Source organism: Mytilus galloprovincialis, chromosome 2 (genome assembly GCF_965363235.1).
Source record: "Mytilus galloprovincialis chromosome 2, xbMytGall1.hap1.1, whole genome shotgun sequence".
Lineage (NCBI taxonomy): Eukaryota > Metazoa > Mollusca > Bivalvia > Mytilida > Mytilidae > Mytilus > Mytilus galloprovincialis.
In genome coordinates this window covers 40,505,272-40,525,349 of record NC_134839.1, presented here as the reverse complement: position 1 = coordinate 40,525,349, position 20,078 = coordinate 40,505,272, and the positions used below count along the sequence as shown (strand labels likewise).

At 30.2% G+C, this 20,078-nt stretch overlaps 1 protein-coding gene across 4 annotated transcripts in view; it reads right to left on the bottom strand.

The window, feature by feature from the left end:
• LOC143063595 (choline transporter-like protein 2) overlaps nt 1-20,078 on the bottom strand; it is a 61,356-nt gene that overhangs the window by 12,396 nt on the left and 28,882 nt on the right. For 2 of the 4 annotated variants that reach the window (XM_076235811.1, XM_076235812.1), the window contains 15 exons: nt 19,683-19,718; nt 18,317-18,365; nt 16,532-16,605; nt 15,341-15,416; nt 14,221-14,314; nt 13,141-13,290; nt 12,528-12,591; nt 11,565-11,712; nt 10,595-10,678; nt 9,335-9,447; nt 6,640-6,771; nt 5,883-5,982; nt 4,720-4,812; nt 4,210-4,312; nt 34-83 (listed from right to left, as the gene is read on the bottom strand). In XM_076235811.1, the coding sequence (XP_076091926.1) occupies nt 34-83; nt 4,210-4,312; nt 4,720-4,812; nt 5,883-5,982; nt 6,640-6,771; nt 9,335-9,447; nt 10,595-10,678; nt 11,565-11,712; nt 12,528-12,591; nt 13,141-13,290; nt 14,221-14,314; nt 15,341-15,416; nt 16,532-16,605; nt 18,317-18,365; nt 19,683-19,718 (1,366 nt within the window). The remainder of the gene's footprint in view (nt 1-33; nt 84-4,209; nt 4,313-4,719; nt 4,813-5,882; nt 5,983-6,639; nt 6,772-9,334; nt 9,448-10,594; nt 10,679-11,564; nt 11,713-12,527; nt 12,592-13,140; nt 13,291-14,220; nt 14,315-15,340; nt 15,417-16,531; nt 16,606-18,316; nt 18,366-19,682; nt 19,719-20,078) is intronic. The other 2 variants (XM_076235813.1, XM_076235814.1) reach the window with 1 other exon arrangement.

Here is a 20,078-nt window from a genome sequence, read left to right as displayed (position 1 = left end):
CCACACTTGAATGATTTTTGGTGTATTACTTACTCTTCACCTCCATATTTCACAAAGTCACACAGTTGTCCAGCTGTTGAACTCTATTTAAAAAAATATAATATTTTACAGAATTTGATTATATTAAATATTTCCACATTATACATAAATTTAAGAAAAATGTAAGTAAGAAGACATTCAGCAAGAGTGGGAAAATAAGAAAGGAAGAAAAATTTGATTTTTTTGTAAAAGAAATAGACAGAGAGAAAACAAATCTATTAAGAAATTCAGGCAATTGTTTTTACAAAACAAGTGATTGTTTGCCTTGTCTTATTAATAAGTGGGTGTTAACAAATATCAAAACTGTTATTTCATATTATGTTAACATATATTGATAAATCAGTAATTTTAATGTTTCCTCTTTTTTCAGTGTTATAAAGTTTATTTTTCAACAAAACTAAAATAAACATGCAAACTTGTGTAAAATTACTGCTTCAAAATTATGAATACACAATGAAAAATAAGCCTAATATTCATCTTTGAGATGTCTAAAAGCCACTCATATATCAAAATATTAATTTTTCAAATCTATTTCTATGCGCATGAAATGTTTCTGGAATAGCCTACATCAGTTATGCTTGCACTTAGAAGCAAAAAAAAAATGTTTGACAGCATAAAAATCAAAATACTGGACGTCAAAAACAGAACAGTCAAAAATTTCTATGGTAAACTTTGTCTGAAAGATAAAACAGAACAGTCAAAACCATTTAAGGTAAATTTTGCCTGAAGGACAAAACAGAACAGTCAAAACCATTTAAGGTAAACTTTGCCTGAAGGACAAAACAGAACAGTCAAAACCATTAAAGTGAACTTTGCCTGAAGAACAAAACAGAACAATCAAAACCATAAAGGTTAACTTTGCATGATAAACAAAATAGAACTTTGCATGATAGACAAACTAGAACAGTCAAAACCATATAAGGTAAATTTTGCCTGCAGGACACAACAAAACATACAAAAACGTTTAAGGTTAATTTTGCTTGCAGGAGTGTAACTGAAATTTACATCCAAAATGAATGATTAAAATCAAGCAAGAACCAAAATACCAGTTCCTGATTGAAATAACCAGCTGTAAACGAAATAAACCATAGTTTCCACATGATGGCAAAAGGCTGAATAAAATCTCATTTTTAGGACTTTACATATAATGTGAAATGGTCAGATCTGTAAGCCTCCATACAGAATAGTAGATAATAACAAGAGGCTCTCAAGAGCCTGAATCGCTCACCTTAATTCTTTTGGTTAAATCTCATCAATGATTATTTTAGCCATAGGAGCTATGTTTCTTGACATACAAGGAAATAAAATACAAAATTTATACTAGATACTCTGAAACTCATTTAGCCTAAGTTTGGCTGAAATTGATACAGCAGTTTCAAAGGAGAAGATTTTTTAAAGTAAGTCAACATGATGAACAAATTGTGAAAAAAGTCTTTAAAGGGCAATAACTCCTTAAGGGGTCAATTGACAATTTTGGTCAAATTGACTAAATGGAAGATCTTACTTTGCTGAACATTATTGCTGTTTACAGTTTATTTCTATCTATAATAATATTCAAGATAATAAACAAAAACAGCAAAATTTCCTTAAAATTATCAATTCAGGGGCAGCAACCCAACAACAGGTTGTCTGATTCATCTGAAAATTTCAGGGCAGATAGATCTTGACCTGATAAACAATAATACTCACGTCAGATTTGCTCTAAATGCTTTGGTTTTTGAGTTATAAGCCAAAAACTGCATTTGACCCCTATGTTCTATTTTTAGCAATGGCGACCATGTTTGTTGATAGATCATAACTTCGGATACAATTTACAAACAAGATACCCTAAGGAACATTCAGTTAAGGTTTGGAAGTATTTGGCCCAGTAGTTTCAGAGGAGAAGATTTTTGTAAAAGATTACTAAGATTTACGAAAAATGGTTAAAAATTGACTATAAAGGGCAATAACTCCTAAAGGGGTCAACTGACCATTTCCGTCATGTTAACTTATTTGTAAATCTTACTTTGCTGAACATTATTGCTGTTTACAGTTTATCTCTATCTATAATAATATTCAAGGTAATAACCAAAAACAGCAAAATTTCTTTAAAATTACCAATTCAGGGGCAGTAACCCAACAACAGGTTGTCTGATTCATCTGAAAATTTCAGGGCAGATAGATCTTGACCTGATAAACAATATTATCCCATGTCAGATTTGCTCTAAATGCTTTGGTTTTTGAGTTATAAGCCAAAAACTGCATTTGACCCCTATGTTCTATTTTTAGCAATGGCGACCATGTTTGTTGATAGATCACAACTTCGTATACAATTTACAAACTAGATACCATAAGGAACATTCAGTAAAGGTTTGGAAGTATTTGGCCCAGTAGTTTCAGAGGAGAAGATTTTTGTAAAAGATTACTAAGATTTACGAAAAATGGTTAAAAATTGATTATAAAGGGCAATAGCTCCTAAAGGGGTCAACTGACCATTTCCGTCATGTTGACTTATTTGTAAATCTTACTTTGCTGAACATTATTCCTGTTTACAGTTTATCTCTATCTATAATAATATTCAAGATAATAACCAAAAACAGCAAAATTTCCTTAAAATTACCAATTCAGGGGCAGCAACCCAACAACAGGTTGTCTGATTCATCTGAAAATTTCAGGGCAGATAGATCTGGACCTGATAAACAATATTATCCCATGTCAGATTTGCTCTAAATGCTTTGGTTTTTGAGTTATAAGCCAAAAACTGCATTTGACCCCTATGTTCTATTTTTAGCAATGGCAACCATGTTTGTTGATAGATCATAACTTCGGATACAATTTACAAACTAGATACCCTAAGGAAAATTCAATTAAAGTTTGGAAGTATTTGGCCCAGTAGTTTCAGAGGAGAAGATTTTTGTAAAAGATTACTAAGATTTACGAAAAATGGTTAAAAATTGATTATAAAGGGCAATAACTCCTAAAGGGGTCAACTGACCATTTCCGTCATGTTGACTTATTTGTAAATCTTACTTTGCTGAACATTATTCCTGTTTACAGTTTATCTCTATCTATAATAATATTCAAGATAATAACCAAAAACAGCAAAATTTCCTTAAAATTACCAATTCAGGGGCAGCAACCCAACAACGGGTTGTCTGATTCATCTGAAAATTTCAGGGTAGATAGATCTTGACCTGATAAACAATATTACCCCATGTCAGATTTGCTCTAAATGCTTTGGTTTTTGAGTTATAAGCCAAAAACTGCATTTGACCCCTATGTTCTATTTTTAGCAATGGCGACCATGTTTGTTGATAGATCAAAACTTCGGATACAATTTATAAATAAGATACCCTAAGGAACATTCAGTTAAAGTTTGAAAGTATTTGGCCCAGTAGTTTCAGAGGAGAAGATTCTTGAAATAGTTTACGACGACAGACGACGACAGACGACGGACGACGACGGACGCCAAGTGATGGCATAAGCTCACTTGTCCCTTCGGGACAGGTGAGCTAAAAAATGACTACCATTACTGGAGGAGGAAAATTGCTTTAGATGATTATAATCTAAAGCTATGTTTATGGTGCCGTTTAAACAAGCGATTAATGCAATGTCCATGCAGTGGAAATATTTGCAGAAAACTTACCGTCTGTAAGAAAGACATCAGGAAAGAGAGAAAATAAGTAAGGAAGAGTTATGTTAATTTTTCATAAATCTTTAATCAATGAAACAGAATAAACTGCTATGGTTTGTGTTAGTATTGGAAAAATAAAATTAAACATTGAAGACTAGAAGTATAGTCCAGATTTGCTGCAAGATAAGAAGAAGATATTCCCAGTCGATATTCATAAAATATTGGATTTATGTAAACTACTTCATACGGTATTTTTCCTTCCAACTAACTACTGTCTAGTATTGGTTAGTTATTCCTGTTATTTTTCATAAATTTGATGTTAAATGTTTTTAAATCAAAATATCACTGTTTTTCAGTTAACCAATGCTTTAAAGTCTCAATTCAAGATTTTTTGTTGCTAATGTCAACTTTTAGTTGCCAAATATATTCTCCATTAATACAGAAAAAGTAATAGCTATTTAAAAAGTACATTTTGTAAGATTAAACAGAACTGTATGTTTTATCTTGGAAAGAAGAGAACCTAGTAAAAATTAAAAACGTAAGTAATGTATACTTACATCAGGAGTACATGGTGTTCTGGATAGATAGTAGTCCACTCCATTAGTCGTTACATTGGTGGAATTAGAGTAAAATTCAGAATTTCCCATAGAAGCAATGTATCTTTGCTGGGTTAAGGAAGACATTTACTAGTCTTTTCACAAAAAAATGTTTTAAAGATTTTAAAATTGTACAAAAAAAACTACTGGTGTATGTGGAGCAGGATCTGCTTACCCTTCCGGAGCACCTGAGATCCCCCCTAGTTTTTGGTGGGGTTCGTGTTGTTTATTGTCTAGTTTTCTATGTTGTGTCATGTGTACTATTGTTTGTCTGTTTGTCCTTTTCATTTTAGCCATGGCGTTGTCAGTTTATTTTCGATTTATGAGTTTGACTGTCCCTTTGGTATCTTTCGCCCCTCTTTTCCAAAAAACATCTTGTTTTTTCTAAAATGTAATAACCTGATTATTAGTACTCCCTGAATAAAAATCAATTCACAGTACTCTTTCAGCAAACTTTATAAAAAAGGATACGCACAACTGAATCCCATGTAAATGAGCAGACAGATCTGTAACAGGAAGGGAATTATAGGCCAAAACAGCGTAAAAATCATGTTTCCAATTGCTCTACAATAGAAATCAATTATATACTAGTAACAAATGCTCAAACAAATTCAAAATATGTTTAAAATTAATGTTATAATCAGGCAGAATTGACACAACAAAAAAAATATGCATAATATAATAACTTTCTTGGAAAGGGTGCAAATCTGTTTAAATTTTGTTTAGCAGCCATGGAAAAAGGTCTATTTTTATACCTCATCATGCTCATGTTGAGAGTTTTTCGAGTAATTAAACATTTGTTTTAACCAAAAACCCTAAAAGCTGATATTTTTAATTTCCTATTTGGTAATGAAGTAATTGGATAAACTTACCACAGAGAAACTGAATAATTTGAGTTTGTACGAGGAACTGAATAATTTGAGTTTGTATGAGGTACTGAATAATTTGAGTTTGTATGAGGAACTGAATAATTTGAGTTTGTATGAGGTATTGAATAATTTGAGTTTGTATGAGGAACTGAATAATTTGAATTTGTACATCAGTCAGATGGGGAAAATATTTCTAACTATTTAGAATTTATTTTACTTGGTTAGAAAAACATTGTGAACAGTACTAGATACAGTACGTGGCCAAAAGTATTCGCCAGCTGCATTTTTTTGCTAAATATTTCATATAAAAACACATTTTTCAAAAAACTATTTTGAGGGCATTTATGGTTGGATTTTCATCAACAAGGCCTTAAAAGATGTAAAATTGTCTAAAGTATGTTTGTTTATTTGGTACACTAATAGTTTTGTCTTCAGGTGTTTTTGTTTTCTCTTGATGTGAACACATACAATATTTTTTTATAATCTTATTGGTTGAATATACATGTATAGTAAATTTCTGAACAGAAAATAATATTTGTGTTTATCTTGTGAAAAAATGAAAATGATCCACCAAAAAAAATTTAACCAAATAAACAAATAAACCTGTGACAATTCTGCTTCTTTTGGTACCAAGTTGCTTAAAATCAAACCAAAAATTACCCCAAAATAATTTTTTATATACAATATATAGCGAAAATCTCAAGTGACGAATACTTATGGCCACACTCTGTAGCTTGCCTCAACCTTATGTCATTATCTAATTACCTGCTTCCCTCTTTGATCAATTCAATAGCCAGGCAAATTCTACTGGCTAATATCAACAAAAGGAAGAGAAATATAGCCAGGAATGTTGATGTGGTACAAGCTGGAAAAAAAAGGAAATGATTTCCATAATGCTGATGGAGGTTTTTGTAATGATGAAGTGGTACTTTGGTTTCCTCAAAATGTATGTATGTAGAGTGAAATAAGCAAAATGCATAGATCAACAGGAAAAACATGACGAGCAGCTGTTGTTTTTTTTGTTTTTTTTTTTATCAAAAAATGTCTTACGAATATAAAATAGTTGAATGGCATAACAATTTTTCATTATAAGCAACAACTAATTTTTTATTGTAAAATTTTTGTGAAAAGAGTCTATAATACTTGTCTATGTTTATTAGTTAAAAATTAAACTCCTATGGTTATTTATATTTCTTCACTCTGCTTTGTTTTCAAGAGTTGTGTCTGTTAGCCTAGGTTTACCATCTTATATTTAAAATACATTTGAGATACCAATTTCTATTCCATTGACAAGTCTTTTACATAATATAATTCAAAATAATGTTTTGACAATTGATAGCAAATAGGACATACTTCTAACTCTACCCAATTTCTCAGGTCATGCTAATAAATATCTTCAAATATTTTAAAGAAAATTAATTTTCAACTGTATTATCACAAGTATTACAGTTTTCAATTTTTTGCAAATAACTCCAAGTAATTCCATTTGTAATCAGCATTACTGTTATAGTAATCAACTTACCAAAAGCCAGCCAAGTTTCTTTCAGCCGCAGATAATAGGAAAAATTAAGTGCAAAAGCTTCATCAAATCCCCATTCGCTCACAACATTCGTATTCTTTATTTCATAATATTTTGTAAAACACCAATAGGCACCTGCAACAAACAAAAAAATCAATCTAATAACTGTTCTGAAACAGCTGAAAAAAAATCATAAGGTAAATTAAAAACCAATTGTTCAGAGAACAATTGAAGGTCTTTCCATCAAAACAATGTATTTTGATATGAAAAGTTGTGAAACTAAGTTTAAAATGTCATTTCAATCGTCAAATGATAGCTCCTAGTAAGCTGATTCCAAAAATATATTGTTTCCATACATTTTTTTTAAATAAGGGAGATAATTTGTTACTTCCGGTTTGAAAAATGTTACTTCCGATTATATTTGAATATTTACTTGACACTGATTCCAAAAATATCTGGTTCTATATACTTTTATATTAAAAAGTACAAAAAAATAGCTATTTCCGGTTTACAAAAGGTCACTTCCGGTTGTTTTTTTACAAGGTTAAATGGTTTGATATATTTTTCTAAAAGTTGTATATCATGTATACATATAGAATAAAAGCAAAGGTCAAAATCTAGAACGTCAAATTAAGCTATGACCTTGAGATCAGTTTCAAGGTCATAAACCAAGGACCTCAAATCAAAAGAACATAGGTCTTTATTATATTTAGTTAATGAGTTATATCACCAAACGCGTATTTTTAAATACAAGAGGGGAGAAAACTCCCTTTTACATTCAACGTACGCTTGCAATCAAAATTTACATCTTACGACATGTCGCAACTAACAATTTAGTAAAAATAATTTGTTGATATCTTATACAGTCTTTGGATATAAGTGAAAATAAGCCAAATTCAAATATTAGAATATGACCTTGACCTAATTTTCATTTTTTGGGACCAAGGACCTCAAATCAAAAGATCCTAGGTCTCTATCACTTATGATTTATAAGATAGAAATTCATATCACTTATATCAGATGCATAAGGGGAAATAACTCTCATATGGAGCGGTCATATCGCTTCGGTCAAAATAGGACAAATCATGCGAAGGATATAACGAGCAATTTTGTAAAATAAATTTGTCATAATCTTTTACGGTTGCGAAGGAGATGCGCTAACAAGGAAAACAGTGTTTGGGGAGATAACTCCTACAAAGAAAAGTATTCGTTTACGCAGGGTAAATTTCAAAAGTGCATAAACTGTTCGATATCATATACCAAATATCTAAGCGACATATTGCGAAACAAATGTTTATCGCAAGAACAAAATTAGGCGGAAGAAAAAAAAAAAAAAAATAATCAGAAGAAAAACAATAGGTCTTTCCACAGAAAAGTGGAAAGACCTAATTAATGTATAAATGGGGGATGTGTCCATGGACCACAGATGATGCTCCCACTTGTAGGTAATGTTATAAAGGAGCATATCTCGAGAAAGGTAAAAGTAATGCCACCCAAATTTGAACTTGATCTGTGTTTTAATTTAAATTTGTGTATACAGCATTGTGTATAAGATTCATAACATTTGGTTGAAACAAACTAAAATCAGAAATCAGAAACTTATTTTCAGACAGACAGATGAACGGACAAGGGTAACCCTAATAAATGCCCCCTTAAGTGATGGTGCGGGTATAAAAATAGTATTTTTTAGGAATTCACTGACCTACTAATATGAGGTTAGGCATTACTTGAAAAATTTATGTTGGACAAGACAAACAAACAAATGGACAGACAAGTAGATTTCAATTGAACTCCTACTCCTAGAGATTTTCAAATGATGTTTTTCTAAAGGTTCAAGGCAGAAACAAAACATGTCGGAGGATAAGCTCTCTCTTAGACTTGTTGTGGGCCACACCATTAAATTTTGAAACTATTCAATTTCTGTAGTGTGGCAAATTATATATGTTAGATTGAAACATAAAATAAACTTTAGAAAGAAAGACAACCAAAAGGTTAGTCTCAAGTAAATTTTGTTTCAAACTGCCTTTAGGTTTAACAACATTCAACTTTTCAAATTCTTATATAAAAATATAATTAGATAAAATGTACATGTTATCCGATTTAAAGCCTTGAATATAAAAATAATCATTTGCTGATAAAAAAAAATACTTGATTATAACTCCAATGATGTATTGTTGAAGATATTCACACGGGGGTGAGGGTCTCTTCCTATATGAAGGTATATACAGATGTGCCGCTAAAATGGTTCCCTTTTTGACACATCAAATATATCAATGAGTTGCGATTTCACCAAGGTAATATGTCAATGGATAGATTTTTGTTTTATCATTTAAAATTAAGTCAGGATGTAAAAAAATAATATGTGATAACTGAGAAATATATGAATAGGTTATGATTTTGCCTTGAAATATGTGTATGGGTCAGTATTTCACAAGACTACAATAGATGAATGGGGGTGTTTTTTAGATCCCAGCTGCACATCTGTACCTAAAAACCCATGTTGAGAGCACCCCTGTGGATAATCCCAACTTAAAACTCAAAATGTGTTGCTGTCTTTGGTTTATATGTTGTGTTTGTATACTGTTGTTTGGATTTTGATAGTTTTGCTAGTTGTGGCATTGTCTTTTTGTTCTCAACTAATGAGTGTGAGTCTTTTGCCTCTCTCTTAAAAAGCAGTTTGTAAAATACAATTACTTACCAAATCCCAAAAGTCCAATGACCATGAAGATACTGATCCACACCATTGCTCCTGTTATCCACCTCATTATCACAATCCATAGGAAGGCAAATACTGTTCCCATTCCAATGAAACTGCAATATCGATAATTAATGAAAATTTTGACACTGTGCATGTATCTATTGCAATTTTTGTACTATTATTATTACTATTTCAAGAAAAAGTACATTATAACTAATGCAAATCAAAAATTGAATTTTGAGGTTTTATTTTTTCAAAATTTTTTCTGTTGCAATTTTCCAAAAATGTCCAAGTTTACAGATTTTGATAACAAATTAGGTAAAAGATAAATCAAAATAAGTACAGCAACACTCACTGAAACATATTAATCATAATTGCAAATGATCTTTTCGGATAATTTAAAATTTAGTGTATTTTAAGGAGGGTGGGTGGTAAAGGGGGGTTGCTTGCACGAAAAAAATGTGAAATAAGACATAACTTCACGTTGAACGTGAAATAATTTCTGGCATGAACGTTGCACTTTGATGTGAACCTTTTGTGACTGAGTCACTGTTTTCTTGTATAAATAAACTCTCTATTTTACTTGATATTTCTGATTTAGTATACACATTTATGATATAAATGGTTTATGGCCTTTTAAAAAAGTATTTCTTGACGATCCCTGCAAAGTGTTCGTATTTTATTTGAAAAATACCAAGCACGCAAAATGAGCATTTGAAAATCACGAAGCATGTTACATTAAATAAGCAGAACATGTTGAATGAGGCATATGTCTTGCAAGTCTGAACGTCAAATAAAAAATAAAAACATGTTGAACGTCAAATAAAAAACGGCGATCACGTTGCATGAAAATAACCCTTTACCACCCTCTTTAAGGTGGTACCAAATACTTAGACAAAAATTAATTTGCTCTTTTGATTTTCTTTAAATTTTGACAAAATATTTAATTTGACCCTTTTACAAAAATACAAAAATTTCAAAACAACTTGAACCACACACTTTACAAAATATTTCATTGGATATATAGCAATTGTCAAACGCTAATTATTACCATTGAGAAACTTAATATTTCCTTACAAATAGAACATGATTAAAACGTTCAGCTGAATTTTACAGAGTTATCTCCCTGTAGTGTTATGTACCACCTTATTGACTTCAAGAGAACACAAAGCTACCAAGAGAAGCCAAAGATACGAAGAGACTTGCAAAAGATACCAAAGGCAACAATTTTAAGTACCTTCAACTATCAACTATACTTACATCAGAATTAGGTAACCAGATGCTACTACATCTTTAAATACCATTTCAATATGCTGCACTGCAGAATAAAATTTGGCCAAGTAACTGCAATAAAAAATCAATAATGATGAAATAAGATTTCCATTTCATTTAACTGTTGGAACAGACAAAAAAAGATCTGCATCTAAAATTAATTTGTTTTGACATATTTCTGATTTTTTTTATAAAAGGGATAAAAAAATTGACAAAACTTATAAATATTCTAAAATGTTATTTTCATTTAAACTTAAGATAGTGTAGATCTTAAATAAACAAATAAAATTTATTCAAAATTTTTTCTTGACTAAGTGTGGTTACTACCTTGTGATTTTGAACATTTCTTTTTACTATATTCAACAAGAATTATGAAGAAAATAAGATAATTGATTAATGTGAGTCTTATGATCAAAACAAAATATTTTTTTTTTGTTTTGCATTAAAATGCGAGATGAATTTGGCCTATGCATGCAATAGAGTGCACCTGTTTAAAATAACTTGACAAATTATCATGGAATTATAAGATTAAATATTAAGCAGTATTAAAATTAAGGCTTCAAAATGTTTCATTCTAAGGCACATCTAAACCTGTCTAAACCAAACCACAAGTTAATACAGGTTTAAATTATTACAAAAGAAAATATGAAATTCACTTTAAAAACTTTAACATAAAAGAACATCTATGACAAATTCCCCCCTTCTCCAATATGTTTGTCCTCAAACATGAGAAAATATAAATAATTTCATATTTTCTAAAATAATATATTTTCTCAATAAAATTCACTTTAAAAACTTTAACATAAAAGAACATCTATGACAAAATATATCAGGGAAAAAATCAAGAATTTTAAATTTAAAAAAAGAAGATATGGTATGATTGCCAATGAGACAACTCTCCACAAGAGACCAAAGTGACACAGCAATTAACAAGTATAAAGTTCTTTTGAATACTTACTAGCTTGCCTCACTCATCAATGTACCAGTAACCTCGGTCCCACTGCTTGTTTTAAGAGTACGATTATTTCCACTACTATCCGTATAATACAATTCTGTTGCATAATCTGTAATTGTTTTAAATATAGATGGCACACATCTATTCACCACTGAAAATAAAATAAAGCTGCATAAATACATCGTGATCCAGGTTTAATTCTAAATTAAATCTCCGCCTTTAATCAGCAGTCATATTTCTTTTCACAAGGACAGCAAGATTTAAAGCATACTACTTTGGTACCAAGCAATAACCCTCCAACCATAATTTCGATTTTTCAATTTGTCCATCAGTTCTGCACATGCCAAATTTTCAAAATTAAACCATTTCATCATTTGGTCATCTTGGTAGGATCATCTATATCATGAAAGTTTTAATATTGTTCAAGATATTTCTTCCACTGGCCTTTCAATTTTTGCAGAAAACTTCAGCAAAGAGAAAAGTTTACAAATATGAGATTTATGAGTCATACCAAGTGATACTACCTTGTGAACTAGCACATTAATAAATTGTTGACACAGAGATATGTCTCACCTGTACCCAATCTCAAAAGAAAAACAAAAAGCAAGTTATGAAATTTGAAACACTTTACATATAAACCACACGAAACTTTAAAAGTCAGTGGACCATGATGGAGGGATGGGCCATATTTTTCTGAGATGTACCCATGTTTTTACAACTGCATACCAAAAATCATCGACTTACCGTTAGTTGTTTACCTTAAACTGACCTTATCACAAACTTTTACTATTGGAGATACTGTCAATTGCCATGAACAGCAAGCCTCAATCTTGCCTTAACAAATTTGTCAAAACAAGACAAAAAACTGGCTCATATAATCCAATAAAAAGCTAGGTTCATTCTTATACTATACTGCAAGGTGTTACACATGATGACCTTCAAGATAAATCAAAGGTGACAACTTACCTCCTGTTGAATCCATATAATAAGGCGCACAATCATCATCGTCTATAAAAGCTTGAATGTCAGACTGCAAATATAATTGTAAAAATTTATCAAATATGTGCATATGTATAACAGAAAATACTTATAAAAGCTTTTTAGTTTATTTACTTCTACATCATTTGATTTTGATCATTGAGAAGCTTAATATTTCCTAAATAATAGAATGTAATTAAAACGTTCGGCTAATTTTTACAGAGTTATCTCTCTTTTGTTTTATGTACCACCGTAAATAATTTATGTGATTTTCATTTCCTCTAGAAGATTTAAACCTTATACGAATAATAATGGTTTATTATCCCTAAAGCCTATAGTTACTGTTTCATGCCTTGAAAGCACTTTTGTAAAATGATTATTTTAATTTTTTTATATTCTGTCTGGTGCTTCATTTAAATTAGAACAGTGAGATTTTGAACAAAAAGAAAATCAATATTTTTTTTAATGATGCAACCTTAGAAATTGTTTGAACATTATAGTTTTTGAAATATTGGGAAAGACATTGACAAATCATTGTTGGAGGAAAAATTAAAAATCTTCAGTATTTCTTAACAATAATATTCAGATGCTGAGAACCTACACTGGAAGAACTGGTAGAAGGTTGTGATGTGGCCCAGTCTTTACAAATCATCTTGTCAATATCAGACTGTGTTAAGGCTCCTAGAGTAAGGGCTATCGCCTTTGTCTCTATATATACATAATAACTAGTTGGGCAGGCTGCACGACACACCTGGAAAAAAATATAAGTTGGTAAATCAAAGTACAATAGACATCAAAGCTATAAATTATAATACATGTAATATGCGTAATAGATTGTCTTATTGTTTGCTTAATACCAAGAGGCAACTATTTTAAGTATATTTAGAAGTTATATACTGTAAATTCAGAAATATATCGTGAATATATACTTGTTAAGGATTATTCATTTCATACTTTTTAAATATGAACAAACTTAGCAATCAGAAGATCTGATTTCTACTTTATTTATACTAGGTAGATAAATGAGTTATAAAAAGAGGTATTCATTTGGGAAAAGAGGCATTATAAATCCTTTGAAAATCAATAAAAAAATTCAATGATAAAAATTTAAATATCCCCAAAACTATAATTTTTCCTTAATCCACAGAAATTGGTACCCTTCAAAATAAATGGATTCACAGTATGATGAAATAACTTGAAAATTACAAAAGAATTCTAGTTACTTAAGGTGGTACCTCACTACAGGGAGATAACTCTGTAAAGTCAGCTAAACGTTTTGATTATGTTGTGTTGTAAAAGGAATATTAAGCTTCTCAATGATCAAAATTGGTGTTTGTCAAACTGCTATATAACCAGTGTAATTTTTCTGACAAAACGGTTGGTTCAAAATTTTTGAAATTTTTAAATTTTTATTAAAGGGTCAAAGTTAATACTTTGAAAAATTTTTAAGAAAATTAAATTAGCCAAATAAATTTTAGTGAAAGTGTTGGGTACCACCTTAAGGTATCAAATTTCTTGGATTTCCTGGTTATACTTGTACCTCAAGCCATGAAATTAAGAATCAACTAAACTCATACATATTTTTTATAGAGTTTAAATGAGGTAAACATTAGATAACCAAAAAAAAAATTCCTTTCACAGTGGCTCACATCAAATGATGCATATATCCAAAAATACTTACCGCAGGTGTGGGACATCCACTAACAGCCGCAGCAGCACCCATTTGTGCACATGTTGATATGTCAAAGTACATCAAATACGGTTTATCTTTTACTCTGTGAAAAGAAGAAATGATCATGAATAAGTATGAAAAGGCCTTCAAATATATTATTTACTTTTATTTTTTGTTTAAATTCAGCAGACAGCTCCATAGCTGTAAATGATTTGAGCTTTTACAATTCAATTCTAACCAAACCAGTAATATAAAAATAAGGAGATATGGTATGATTGCCAAGGAGACAACTATCCAAAGAGTAAAAATGAAGTGGATTTAAGCAATTAAAAGGCAACATTTCAGCCATCAACAATGAGAAAATCCATACCAAATGGTTAGCTAATATTAGGCCTCCACATAAAAAATATGAAATAAATCAATTAAGAAAGCTAACTGCCTAATTTCTGAAAAAAAAATTATAAAAGAAAAAAACATGAAAAACATGAACCAACAACAACCGCTAAACTACAGGCTCAAAACTTGGGACTGACACATGAAGAATGTGCAACATTTGAATTTTGTTTTTAGAGTAAATCATATTAACTGACCAGTTACAAGAAAATATGGATTATGCAGATATGTCTTCAAAGTCTTTGATCTAATTGCCAAGTCATAAGTTATTTATTACTGTATTTAATAGCTACCTTTAACAGTTAATGTAGCCTGATTTCATTTGGTATATATTCAGTTTGTCTTTGAATTTCTTTAGCAGACCAAATTATACAACCGAAGAAAATATATTTCTGTATGTTCATATAAGTAGCTGTGAAATTCATTAAGTGAAAACAACTGCATTTAAAGTCAATTATTGCCACATGACCATATATATATATATTTCTTTGGTTGTTATGCAACACTGGCATTTCTAGTAACAGGAACTGCTACCCAATTTCCCTAGTTTGTGTAGTCTTCAAGAAATAAAATACAGAACACCACTCGGTAACCTATGGGAAATGCATTATGAATAATTGTGATCTTGTAACCTCCTACAACTGTCAAATTTAAGGGAATATTTTTTTCAACCATAGATGTGACGTACTATGATTTGATGGCATTACACCTGCAAACATATACTATTATAACTTACACTGCATCATAACCACAAATTTGTCCTTTGGAATCTGTTGGTAAGATAAGCTTATATGGATCACCTCTTGTGTATCCTGTAATATAAAATAGTTTAATTCTAATTTTAGTAAACTCTAGAATGAAAATTAGGGATAAAAAAAACATAAAAAAATAAAAATTCAAAAACATGCAGGTTTGACCATAAGTTGAAACCCTACTTTCACTTATAATTGTTCAATTTTTAAAATGGACTTTTTGTAGACGTAGAATGCACTATTTCTGTAAATTTTACATTTTTTTTAAATGACGACTTTTATCTGTTGATATATAGTTTGTGTATCTATAAGAATATTTAGCTATGTTAAAACTTGAAACACTTGTTATATAGATAAAAATACGAATTTTTCTGTTTCTAAGCAAACCTATTATATCAGTCACTTTTATGCACAATGTGAAAAAAATGTGCAAAATGAACAAGCAAGAAATTTGGTTACTGTTACATAACAATTTAAAGAAGAAAACATGCATAGAGTTTTTTGTTCTTAACTTACAGTGGCACATGTTAAAACGTAACATTTATTATGATGTCATGGATTGTAAACTACCTGTTTCAGAACTTATATTACCTCATTCTTTAAATAGTTACATATGGAAATCATGAATTTTAAGCATTTAATCTATCTATGATGAGTTTATTTATATATATATATATCTTTTACCATTATCTATTTTACTATGAGGTCATAAAATTACCAAGGATCTAAATGTATAATATTTAAATTAAATTCCATGTGAAATTTAGATGAGTCATGGGTCTACCGTGCACTTTTAAAAAAAGCAAAGGGACTGAAGGTTAGGCCAGCGACCAAAACATCTTAATAAGAATATATGGTTAAAATAACACATTTATTTAAATAAAAGTTCACAACATGTCCTTTATTTAAGAAATGAAGGAAATTATCCATTCAGCTAAAATCAAGGATGATCAACTTATAGTCATTGTTGAAGGCTGTAGGGTGACTTGTAGTTGTTAATTTCTGTGTCATTTGGTCTCTTGTGTGAAGAGTTGCCTCATTGGCAATCGTATCACATCTTCTTTTTCTATATATATAAAGAGGAAAAGAAGAAAAGAAGAAAAAACAGGAAACAAAATGTATGGATACCTTTTCCTGATATGTCTTCAGAATGAACTAACTGTAATACTACTTACCAATTACGGTGCAAATGATCATACCAGTAAAGAAAACTATAAATAACAAACAGCATATTATATCTGTACATGATCTGAAATGAAAAACAATATACACATAGATAAATGGAAAAGTGGGTACAATCTGTAACTTACTGTGTTAACTTAATTTATGATTAGACAATAAGTCTGTATAACTTATATATATGTGTTTACAGAGAAGACTTTGGTGTGACCTTGAAGGGTGACAGGCTACAAGAGAAGTTTCCAAGACTTTGGTGTGACCTTGAAGGGTGACAGGCTATAAGAGAAGTTTCCAAGACTTGTGTGTGACCTTGAAGGGTAAAAGGCTATAAGAGAAGTTTCCAAGACTTGTATGTGACCTTGAAGGGTGACAGGCTAAAAAGAAGTTTCCAAGACTTTGGTGTGACCTAAAGAGGTGAAAGGCTACCAGAAAAGTTTCCAAGACTTTGGTGTGACCTTGATGGGTGAAAGGCTACCAGAGAAGTTTCCAAGTCTTTAGTATGACTTTGAAGGGGAACAGGCTTTCACTAGAATCAAAATTCATTTTTGAAACTACTGCAATAACTAAAATTAAAACAGTAATATTAAAGACTGTAAATACAATCCTGATGGATATAATAACTGCTCATTCATTAGAAAGATGCCTTGAGTTTCTTTTGTTAAGTTATACTTTTAGTCTCAAGCTCAGGAAAAATATTGCGAACAGCCCTAAAAGTCACAAATTACATTCAGTTATTTGTTTAAACTACATTGGCTAGAGTTGTAGGGGGAGGGGGGAGATCTCACTAACAAGTTTAACCTGCCACATTTTTGTGCCTGTCCCAAGTCTGGCTTTGTTACATAGTCTTGTCTGGTTTTTTTATTTTTGTTTTTTATATTATAATGTTTAGGAGTTTAGTATGACGTCCATTTTCACTGAATTAGTACACATTTTTGTTTAGAGGCCAGCTGAAGTCTGAATTTGGGTGCAGAATTTTCTTGCTGTGTTGAAAACCCATTGGTGGCTTTCAGTTGTTTTTTTCCTTTTGGTCCGGTTGTTGTCTCTTTGACACTTCTCCATTTCCATTCTCTTTTTCATTTGGATTTGAGTTTTTGTTTTTGTTAAAATGAGAAAAGACATGTCAGATTTAAAAGAATACATTAATTATTGTATATCTGATAATTAATGATAATCAATACAAGATTAAATACAGATGCTATGGATTTAGTTTTATTTGTGGGCATTAAACTTTTATGGATTTCTTGGGTATTAAAAGGCAGTCCTTGAATTTTTTAAGTGTCTTTACAACAATATACAAGTTATGTTCAGATCTTGTCAAACTATTTGACAAAATCAAGTAAATCCAATAAATAATTTTTATCTTTCCATAAAAATTAATGTCCAAGAAATTTAATGATTCTGAATCAATTATATTAATATTCCTGTACACTTTAAAATAAACAAGTATATTACTTGGAAAATGCTAATATGTGTTACTCAATGCGGAATTGTTCATGTTGTCATTATTTCACATCAATTTTAGATTATGAATATTGTTAAATAATCTTTAAAATTTTAATCTTAATAAATCAATATAAATTCTATAGCTCATTTCACCGATTGTGTGCAAATGGTACTTTAAACTCCCAAGTAGACAAAATCCATTTAAGTTTAACATATTTGACTGCTTATGTATGGCAAAGATAATAAATTACGTGAGGTCAAAATTAAGGTAAATCCTGATACAAGTACTTGTAATATTAAATCGAACCAGATTAGGATTGAAAAGGAGTGTGCTTTACCTGTTCTTTATTGGTCCCTTGAAATTTGGATCATACTGACGTTTTTCACCTGTAAAAAGAAAGCAATATACATGTACTTCATATCAATAGCATTATTCATTGATCTAGTTTATCACATGTAAAGAAGTAAACAATATACTTCAAAATCAATATCAATGTCATATTGTTCATTGAGCTAGAAATATGGAGAATATCGTTGGTGAAAAACTATATTATAACTTTCAATTGATTTAAAATTTGGAAAAGCATTATATGTTTACTTGAACTAAATGAAAAAATGTACTAAGTGTTCATGTAATAATAAAAATATAGAAATTACTTCATAAATGGAAAAGATATATCATGATAAAATTATGTACATGCAGTAATATTTTTTTGTCCACTTGATAATTCATGAATTATGAGTTAATCTTACAAACTTTAATCATATCTATTTCTGTTACTAGCAAAAGTTTATGATAACAAACAATATCATAACTTTATTTCAGTTAATAATACCATATTTTAAATAATAAAATGTCATTAAACAAACACATTTAAATTTACGATTTTAGACCTGAACGCCGACATTAGAGTACTAAAGGTTTGTGACTGTGAGAAAGTGTGTGTTATTATACATGTGGCCAAACTCGCTGTATCTATATTTCAAACTTCAGACAAATCAGAAGGTTTGACATTTGCCTTGTCATTACAGAGTTGGTGATTTTAATTACTAAGATATCTGTTGATGTTATTAGTTCCATGCTTACATGCATTCACATTTCTTGATGTAATTTGATGGGTTCACAATTTGTTGTTTATCTGAAAATGCCAACATCCGTAGCCTCTAAGGATGAATTAATTTAACCTGTAGATTTTGATCTTGTAAAACTCAGCTTCAAGACATTGTTTGGTCATATTTTGAAAAGAGTACTGTTAAGAAAGTCATTTGGACTGAAACTTTTTTACATCCCTTTTCTAGCTGATTTAATTAAAACAAACAAATTGTTGATGAAAGATGAGAGATTGCTCCAAAATTTACATATTCACAATAATTTGTATTTACTTTTTTCTACTTGTGAAAGTTAAGAAAAAAATGAAAATATATTTACAGCACATGAGAACATATCTTAAAGAGAGGAGTTAATTTGAACATAATTTAAAAAAAAAAAAGAGAGTTAGAAATTGAACCCATGAACCTTTTGATATTAAATTTCTTCTGAAGGTTTGCAAAAAACTCAACATTCAGCCCTTAATGTGAACTTTTTAGACAGTTAATACATTAATTATTTTTATATAACTGTGATACATTTGTAATAGTTGTGAAAGACAATTTTACAAAGGGAGATAATTCATACAGCACACAAGACACCCAAGAGTTGTCTACCTTGATACTCTGGTTCATTCCATGCTTTCTTTTTTTCTGAAATGTTTGAAGTTATCACTACAGTTCACACAAGGTGTTTCAATTAAAAACAGTTGTTTCAATTTACACAGTGAATTCAGTTGATAATGTGGATGATTTGAGCTGGTGTATCTCAATGAACATCCATATGTCATTAATGGTCTCTGGAAGTTGCTTCATATTGGCAACCATACCATCTCTTTACATATTAAATTATATGATTAACTTCAAATAGTTAGAGTCATAATGCCATCAATCACCAGAAATCACCTGTTTTCACCAAGTATCACTTATTTACCACATACACAAGTGATTTGTTACAGTTGATCATACACCTAATGTGCTGACTCAGTTAGTTGTTATAGTTTTAAGTATTAG